The sequence below is a fragment of the Echinops telfairi genome, unplaced genomic scaffold (genome assembly GCF_000313985.2).
Source record: "Echinops telfairi isolate 266 unplaced genomic scaffold, ASM31398v2 ScPeMD7_655;HRSCAF=1070, whole genome shotgun sequence".
In the NCBI taxonomy this organism is placed as follows: domain Eukaryota; kingdom Metazoa; phylum Chordata; class Mammalia; order Afrosoricida; family Tenrecidae; genus Echinops; species Echinops telfairi.
Genome location: NW_022104553.1, coordinates 12,489,635 through 12,498,609, shown reverse-complemented (window position 1 = coordinate 12,498,609; position 8,975 = coordinate 12,489,635). Strand labels below are relative to the sequence as shown.

General features: G+C 58.9%; 2 protein-coding genes across 2 annotated transcripts in view; one reads left to right on the top strand and one right to left on the bottom strand.

The window, feature by feature from the left end:
• LOC123521960 (ubiquinol-cytochrome-c reductase complex assembly factor 2) overlaps window positions 1–2,787 on the top strand; it is an 11,469-nt gene extending 8,682 nt beyond the window's left edge. The window contains exons 3-4 of the mRNA XM_045292527.1: window positions 775–844; window positions 2,610–2,787. Coding sequence (XP_045148462.1) covers window positions 775–844; window positions 2,610–2,737 — 198 coding nt within the window. The 3' untranslated portion in view covers window positions 2,738–2,787. The remainder of the gene's footprint in view (window positions 1–774; window positions 845–2,609) is intronic.
• A 693-nt stretch (window positions 2,788–3,480) lies between these two features.
• The window catches only part of ITPR3 (inositol 1,4,5-trisphosphate receptor type 3), a 119,362-nt gene continuing 113,867 nt past the window's right edge, over window positions 3,481–8,975 (bottom strand). The window contains exons 54-61 of the mRNA XM_045292288.1: window positions 8,505–8,669; window positions 7,864–8,056; window positions 7,349–7,450; window positions 7,138–7,265; window positions 6,456–6,621; window positions 5,868–6,028; window positions 4,777–4,938; window positions 3,481–4,259 (exon numbers count right to left, since the gene is read on the bottom strand). Of these exons, the coding sequence (XP_045148223.1) occupies window positions 4,191–4,259; window positions 4,777–4,938; window positions 5,868–6,028; window positions 6,456–6,621; window positions 7,138–7,265; window positions 7,349–7,450; window positions 7,864–8,056; window positions 8,505–8,669 (1,146 nt within the window). The 3' untranslated portion in view covers window positions 3,481–4,190. The remainder of the gene's footprint in view (window positions 4,260–4,776; window positions 4,939–5,867; window positions 6,029–6,455; window positions 6,622–7,137; window positions 7,266–7,348; window positions 7,451–7,863; window positions 8,057–8,504; window positions 8,670–8,975) is intronic.

The following is an 8,975-nucleotide window of genomic DNA, read 5'->3' as shown; positions in this document are numbered from 1 at the left end:
CCCCCCCAGTTTGAGAAATGTGCCCAAGACTCCCCAAATAGGCTGAGTGTCTGGCCTGCATGGGAAAGGGATTGTTTTTAAACCCTGGCTACTCGGTGTGGTCCTTGGACCAGCCAGCTGGGCATCACCCGAGTGTTAGCTAGAAATGCAGAGTCACAGCCCCTGGCCAAGCTCCAGGATCTGGACGGGCATCTACAGGGGTGACTGTGTGCTCATTAAAGTTGAGTCGCCAGCCCATGGATGCCACGTCTTTGACCTCAGCCTGGTCCCTCCATGCCACCACTCCCCCCAGGCCCTGGACAATGGAGAACCATTAGCTCTGAGGGTCTTGGTGCAGAGTCAGGGCCTTGAAGCCAGCTCATTCTGGTTGAACCCTTTCTGGGAATCTGCATTGATAGATCACCTGAGGCTCTACTCAGTGCCATGGGGTATGACCCTACGGGGCAGGTTAGAAGTGCCCCCTTGCTTTCCCAGGCCATCAGTCTTTATGAAAGCAGAAAGCCGCCTCTTTGCTCCTGCGGGTCAGCTGGTGAGATCAAACTGCTGACCTTGCCGTTAGTAGCCTAACTGGGAAGTCACGACACCACTGGAACCCCTACCTCAGCAGGTGGCTGTCAAGAGTCATTGGGGAGTCTTGTTAGGATGCAGGCTCTGCTTCCATGTACATGCTCAGGAGGAGGTTGACGCAGAACAAGGCGGTTCAAAGCCCTGTGCTGAATTAATGGTCTCTTCCTTCTCTTCCCCTCGACCCCCGCCCGCCGGGTGTGTAACCAGTACCCTCGCCCCAGAGACACAAGCTTCAGTGGCCTGTCCTTGGAAGAGTACAAGTTCGTCCTGTCCACAGGTATCGCAGGGCCTGCTGTCCTTTCCTGGTCGGTTTGCAGAACAGTCTTTGCATTGTAACTGCGAAGGGGACTTGTCTAATCAGATAGCTTTGCTCGGATGGAAAGTCTTGTGGAATAGCCCAGAGGAAATTCTGACGTGACAAGTCTCATTCTTGTTGTCCATTGAATGTGGAGAAGGTCAAAGACATTATTTAAAACAGAAAATCCATCTTTAGTGCTTTTAAACTCGAGGCTGGGCAGCAAGGAACAGGGGAATATGTATTTGCCAAATGGAAGTCATTGAAATCCGGATGAAAGGCAAATAATTTTATTTTTATGGTCCTGAGGGGGCCTTATAAACAATGAGGGTTTTAATTAAAACAAAAAGGCATTCAATAATCGGGTATGGGTATCCGCTTGCGCGTTATCTGACCCCAGGGACATGGTCTGTGGGTCAGATAGGGACTGAGCTAGGTGCTTGGAATCGTTGTTAGAGCCTGATTAACAAGAAAGGAAGCGGGCCAAGCCCGGCCTTCCTCTCCTTACTTCCCACCTCCATTGTCGCCCGCCAAAGCGGGCAGCAGGGAGCCAGGGCTGAAATAGGCAGGTTCTGGAAAGTTACTATTTTTATTGCCAAGAATATTGTATACAAAAATAGGCTAGCCTTTTCTGGGAGGGCATGGAGCCTTCTGGTGCCCTAAAACTTTCTCTGTGCTGTGCCTCTGGCAGGCAGGCTTCGCAGCGCGGTTTTGTAGGTCTGACCTTCCAGACGCCCGCACTTTGAGCAGATCAAAGCCTGGTGGTGTCACCCGCTGCTGAGTGTCGACTCTGACCCTATTTCTGTCACAGTGCTCTCCGGCACAGCAGGCTGAGGTTCTTCTGGTCCGACAGGATTGCTTTGTCAGTTCTCTTTAAAAATGTATAGATGGCTCGCTCCTCAGGTCCTGGGCCCCCGTAATCACCAGCACCAAAATTGGCTATTGACCGGAGGCCCCAGGAGAGTTGGGAAGAGTGTGAACATGCACGGAGAATGGGAGTCAGCTCTGGATGCCCCTCCCCTCGGCGGCTCCCCACCACTGGTCCTGGCTGTAGCTTGTTCAGGCTGGGAGTTCAGCTCCAGGAATCTGCTGATCATTTGTTCTCACAGCACGCCTCATTTGCATTGCCACCATGTGGAAGGGGCTTCCCAAATGCTTCCTCTGACGGCGCAGGAAAGGGCGCTCGGAGAGGTGGCCCCAAGTGCCCGGCTGTGCAGCGCCCTGGAGTCTGTCGGTGACTAGCACGGAGAATGGACAGTGGAAGTCGCTGTTTGTGTTCCCAAGTGTAACAGGCCCAGATCCTGGCATCTAACCCTAAAGACATGTTGGTGTCACGGAAGGTCGGCCCTGGAGAAACCTTTAGACCAGTGGTTCTCAGCCAGAGGGAATCTTGGCTCCTTGGGGGGATATGGGACAATGCCCGAAGGCGATTTGGGTGGGTATGCTGGGAAGCGAGTGCCGGGGTGCTGTCATCATACAGTGCACCTCCCTCTCTTCCGCGCGCGCACACACACACACACACACACACACACACGCACGGAATGGCCTAATGCCAAGGCTGAGAAACCCTCATGTGCTCGGGCAAGGTGCTAGCAGCCAGGGCCCCTGTTTGGTTTGCCTGTCAGAAGTTGTGGCCCCGCCCCTGTAAGAACATGCTGTGTGGTAGAGGCGGCCCTGGGAGGCCAGTCCATGGAGCCAGTCCAGACTTCCATTTTCCTTTCTTTGTGTGGTCTTTCCCCTTTTGCAGACACCTTGGAAGAGTTTAAAGAAATGAATAAAGGCATGTGGAAGAGACTGCAGGAGAAGTTTGCCCCCAAGAGTCCCGAGGAGAAGCACAAGGCCTGGGCGAGGTCCCTGTCTCACCCACGTCCCTAAGTCTGGGGTCTCGTACCTGTCGTAAATAAAACTGCCCTGCCTTCCCCCCAGCCTCCTGGTTGAGAGTGTCCCTGGCCTTCACGAAGGGAGGGGGTGACTGGGCGTTGCAGGGCCCTGCGCAGCGTAGGGAAACCCCCTGGGAGAGGAAACTTCTCTGTCTGGGCCCGGGAGTATGGGCACGGTGCTTCCTGCACGGCCACCTCACCAGCAGGGGCTGGCGTCTCGGGGCGGATTCTCAGACTCCCCTGTATTGTCTGGGCTCCTGGGAGGAAGCCGCCACTCCTGAAGGTATCCTGTTGCAGACAGAAAGCCATGCGGGTGGGAGGGTGGGAGGAGGAGGATGGAAAATCCTGTTTGGGCCTTGGTCCTGGGCTTTAGAGGAGGAGGTAGTTCTGTCCCCGGCCCTGGGTTTGCAGAACCCCATCTTCCAGGTGGCCTGCAAAGCCCCGAACAGGCCAGAGTGACCCTGCTCTGGGCAGTGTCTCAGCTGGGTCTCTGTCCCCCCTTCCTCAGGCCGTCGGACAGCATCTGCCAGGGGATACGCGAGAGAGAAGTGGTCTTTACCTGTTTTGTGCCCTAGGCTGCTCAGGATGTTTTCAGATGCACAACGTGATGTGCGGGACTACACTGGAAACCACTTTCACTGAAATGCACTTCCATCCAGGGTCCCCTGGTTAGGAATGCTTCAGAGGCAGGCCTGGGTCAGTTGGGAAGCACCCAGAAAGAGGACTGTTTTAATTAACTAGATTTCTATTAATTTATTTAAGGCAATTAACATATTCTCAGGCCAAAGGAGGATTTGTAGAACATTACACCAAAAGAAGAAACAACCCATCCCGCCCTCACCCCCCAAATGAAAGACCCAGATCTAACACACCCAAGCTGTCACCTGGGTGTGCCCCTGCTCTGACAGGGCCAGCTACAGGAGCGAGGTGCTCCCTCCTGGGGCCACCAGGCCCCTCGTGGCTAGGCAGAGAGGAAGATGGGCAGGGCTGAGGAGTACATCCTTGGAATAAGTTAAACAACAAAGGCCTAAAGTTGCTAGTAACAGCATTATTGCCATCTACCCAAGCAGCAGGTAGCGGCCAGCATGTAGTGCTTGGAGAGAGACCCACTCCGATCACCCACAAGGAGGACTAGAGGGGAATGTGAGTTACGGCTTTCAAGGACAAAAGTCTCCAGGACTTATCTTTGTCTAAGGCACTAAGGTAAACTGAGTCCCAGCGACATTCTGAGTCTTGTCAAGAGCTTGAGGCAGGATTGCTAGCTCAGGCTCCACATTCCCCTGCCCACCCCCAACACTGATCAGAACTCACTGCTCCGGGGGGTTTCTGGCAGAGTGGGAACCGGAAGCTGGTGGGCACCTAGCCAGCGGGGCCCCCAGCGCGATGGCGGGCAGTGTTGTTCCCATTCGGCTCTCCAGCATTGCGCCCTGTGGGCCTCGTGGCTCTGCTCAGCGGCTCATGCAGTTCTGGACATCCACAAAACCCAGGCGTTGCCGGCGCTTCCGCTGCTCGGTCATCTAGGGTACACGTGCCCACAGGCCCAGTCAGACCGCCCAGCATGCTCCTCTGTGGGCATTCCACCCCCTTGCCAGGAGGCCCAGCTGCTCCTCAGTCCTGGCAACAGGCCAGGGCCCCTCAGGGTGCCAAGAGAATGCCAGCCCCCACATCCATGTCCTCAATTAGCCTGTCACAAACCCCCAATATATGGTGCAGCTGGGAAGCCACCCCGCCTGAGAGGGGTTGCCTAACCCGAATTTAGTAACTCCAGGTGGAGGGGGGCTGGCTCTGCGGAAGGAGGCTTCAAACCTCCACCCCCTAACACTGACCCCTTGAGGAAGTAGTAAGCCCTGGCCGCGTCCCGTCCCCCCCCACCAACTGTATCACAAAGTCTCAGGCATGGGCAAGGGGTTGCCAACCCGAGGCCAGCTTCCCACAGAGCCAAGAGGGTTTGGACGTTTGTCGCAGGCCCAACGGGGGGCGGGGGCTGCGGTGACAATAAGGCTGGTGGAGAATGGGCATGGAGTGGGCGCATACCTGCTCCTTGAGCTCGCTGAGCTGGGCAGTGAGGTGGGACACCAGCTTCATGGTGGAGCCGAGCTTGTCCTGAAGGATCCGGATCTCGTTCTGCTCGCCCTCCCCCTCGTTGCTCACCAGGGACATGGCCCGCATCCGGGGGAACCAGTCCAGGTTCTTGTTCTGAAACACAGCCCTGGTGAGTGGGTGGGCAGGCTCGGGCCCAGCCATGCCCTGGACTGAAGGCCTTGCCAAGATGTGTTGTGGAAAGGCTGAGCTGGCCGGCAGTCGGTGGCTCTGAAGGGCCACAGCACAGTGACAGACTGGCTTCCATTCCACCTCCTAGCACTGGTGTGGACCAGCCTCTGAACCCAGGCTCAGAATTCCCTTCCTCCGTCCAGCTGGCTGCAGACCCGGCCCTGACACCCACCCCACAGGCCCCGGGAAGGTGGAGTTAGGCCAGGGACACTGATTAGGAGGCTGGCAGCCACGTGTCCAAGCCACAAAGCCACCATTTCCAAGCAAGAGAGTAGGAAGCAAGGGGCCACCTAGAAGCCTCTCAGACCGCCACACGGACCTGTACCGGAGACCAGTCCAAACTCCTGTGTAACCACCATTCACTGCCTTTCCTCCCGCCATTACTGCAAAGATTTGGGACACCGCCTGAGTCCAAGGATCTTAAGATTCCCAAGGCTCTTCCATGGCCTGAGCTAGCCCACCCGCCCTCATCTCACCCCCCAGCAGGCCCCATTCAGGGCACCAGCTCCCACAGGCCTGGAGGCCCCCACGTGGCTTTGGGTGGAGGGGTTTACAATGGGCTTTTCCCGCTACCAATGCTAGGCTCACAGGAGCAGGGAGCCCCCTGGCAGCGGTAGGAAGCTGGCAGGCTTCCCCGGAACAGAGGGCTGGCTCCAGCGACCCCTGCTGGCCTCTCACGAGTGTCTGCAGCTGTCTGTCCCCTCTGCCCATCGGCCCCAGCCTCAGGCACACAGACACAGGAGGCCACTCCTCTCCTGGGCCCGGGAACCCTGGAAAGGCAGGGCTTCTGGTGCAGCTGCAGAAGCAGGTGGCTTGGGGCCCCTGGGCGAGCCGGTCGCAGCCCCTGCGTGCACCTTGATCATCTGGGCCACGTAGCTCTCGGGGCCGGTGTAGTCCGTCTTGTCCTTCACGCGGACCAGCACGATGAAGTACAGGTAGTTCCACATGTTGTGCTCCAGCTTGATGTGCTCCTCAAAGGACACCGTCTTATTGTCGAACCTGTCCCTCTCCAGACCTGGGGGAACAGGGCGGGCGAGGCTCGTGCTGCACGAGTGGCGGCTCGGGCTCTCCTCATGTTAAGAGGGCTGATGAGTGCTTCCGACAGCCCACTGGGGGCTATGAGGTCACTGCTATTCAGAGCACCAGCCACCCAGCCTCGGAGAGCCTACCGCCACAGCTGCAGCCGCCTGCAGCGGCAACCAAGGACCTGGGGCGGGCACAACTCCACCCAGGGAAGCAGGAGGGAGGACGTCCCCTGTGAGTGACACCTCCTTAGCCGAGTGGGGCTGGGGGGCCGGGCAGGTCATCTCGGATGGGGAACAGTGCCACACGGAGAATGAAGGGACATTCTCCCCAGCTTCAGAAGGAGCCACCGGAGGCATCGGGAAGGGTCCCGGGGTCCAGGGGCTGGGAAGGGCGTCCTCCGGCAGTGCGGGCCTCACCGCAGATGAAGCACGTGGTCTTGAGAACCTCCTCCTTCTTCTGCTTCTCACTGCGCAGGTCAGCGAAGGTGTCGATGATCACCCCAAAGATGAGGTTCAGCACGATGATGATGACGATGAAGAAGAACAGGAGGTCATAGACCACGCGGGCCGGGAACAGCGACTCCTGCAGAGGCAAGGCAGGGGACTGGGCCCACGGTCCCCATTCTCTGGGACCGAGGGCGTGGGCAGCAAGGGGCACCTGGGCTCAGGGGCCAGGAAGACAGCACGGTACACACCACACCCAGCTCCAAAGCGCAGGAACGGCCGGGCACCCCACTTAAGAACAGGCGGGCTTGGCCAGGCCAGGCTGCCGGCCAGCAACAATGCCCTGTGGGAGTTGGTGGGGAGCTGTTTGCTGTCCCAAACTTCAGTTTGGTCTGGACTCTGAGAAGTTCTAGAAACTTGGTCAGCCGGGAGAGACTGCATTCCCATGCGACTGGGGCGGGCTGAGCTTCTGGGGATACCGGGCAACCCAAGCCCAGTGCGAAGTTTCCTAATAAAGCAGACTCAGCCCCCCTGGACCTCCTGCCGCCCCCAGACAGCCAGTGTGTCTGTCTCAGCAGCAGACTCGCCCTCCATCGGCCGCCGGTGGGAGGAGGGAAACGGCGGCAGAGAAGACAGATCTGGGGGTCGGGCGTACGTCTTTGGAGGGCTTGCGGAGAATGTCGCCCACGCCGCCCCCGTTGCGCAGCCCGTGGTTCATGACCGTGACGATGCACATGAGCAGCGTGTCGCAGGCCCTCTCCGTGCTCGCCGGCTCCTCGTCCCCTGTGACAGAGTGCATGCTCGTACCCCAGTGGGGGGGGGTGTGCCCCCCAAACACACACGCACACACTGACACACACACTCACCTCCCAGCACCTCGGGCACCGAGACGGAGTCACAGTCCGTCGTGTCCCTGCTGCACGTGCCCACAAACGTAGCGGCGCCCCGTGGCATCCCCAGGGTGCTGGCTGGAGGGGACACAGTCACATAGCACCCCCAAATGCCAAGTCACCCCCTCAGCACCCGGGCCCACCCTCCCAGCACCCAGAAAGCCCCCGCTCATGCAGCCCACTCCCACTCTCGTCTGGCCAGGTGCAGGTCTTGCAGCCTCAGCTCCCATGGGCAGCACACCAAGGGCAAGGAGGGCTCCCTAAGCCAGAGCCCGAGCCCGAGCCTGGCACACAGCAGAGCATGAATGACAGGGTCGACAGGCTTCGAGACAGACTCTGGTGTGTCCCAGGAACGAGAGGCAATCGGTGTGGGAACTGAGCCACCGCACAGGTCAGGACAACCTGCGGCAAGGCTCGTGGTGGACAGGTGCTACCCTGTTGTGGTCACTTGTGCCCCCAACCCTGTGTGCCCCGAGGGAGGCCTCCCAGACCTTTGGACTGGTTGCTGGGCAGCCGGTCGACCTCAAGGATGAAGTCATCCTTGAGGAAGAGGAAGCCCACAATGGAGAAGAGGTAGACCAGGATGAGGGCCAGCAGGGCGGTCAGCAGGATGGAGCGGCCATTGCGGGTGACGCTCTTGATGACATTGAACAGCGTCTCCTCGCGGTAGATGAGGTCGAAGAGCTGTCAGGGTGGGGATGGGGATGAGGGGGGCCAGCCAGCTCCAAGGTTCACCACCGCTTCCTCCACAGGCTGGTGAAGGAATGGCCGCGCCAATGGGACATGGGTGGGGGTGGGGTGAGGGAAGGAAGGGATGCCAGCTCCCGCTGCCCACCAGGAGGCGCTCATTTGTCCTCACAGGCTTGGCAGGAGGCACGTTACCCCCACTTTATAGATGGGGAGCTGATGCACAGAGTCTAAAACATGCTCCAAATCTCGCAGCCAATAGTGGCCACACTGGGACCCAGACTCGGGCGGGCTGGCTCCAGGGTACATGGAACTAGAGGTGGCTCGGACAGGGGCTGGAACGGCCCCCAGAGCCAGGCTGGGTTGGGTGGGGGTGGTCCCTGACAGCCCACTTCTTGAGGCCTGAACCCCAGCCACCCTGCCCCGCCCACCTCGGCAGCCTCACCAGGATGCTGTAGAAGAGTTCGTGGGCAAAGAGGCCCAGGACACTCGTGAGGATGTAGCCCACGTGGTATAGGAATTCCATGTCCATGACCATAGCCTTGTAACCACGGATGAAGGTGCCACGGTTGCCCACGAAGCTCACCACGAACACGATCTTGTTGGTCAGCTGGGGGTGGGGGCGGCAGGGAGAGTATACAGGGCACAGGGATCAGTGCCCACTGCCTACCCCGAGTCTCCTTGACCCCCGCCGCTGTGTCTACCCCATGTGTGGCATGAATAAAGATGCTTTGAGAAACTGAGAAATCCATCAGGACCTCTGGGGTCCCCCAGCGCCAGGGGAATAGGACAGAGCGCATCCCTGACCTGTACAGCGCCCTAGGGAAAAGCACCCTTTCCCAAGGAGATGCTTCCCCGTCAGGGAGTCGTCATACGCACAGCCTTGCTGCCGGCAGTGGGAACAGGCCGGGCATGC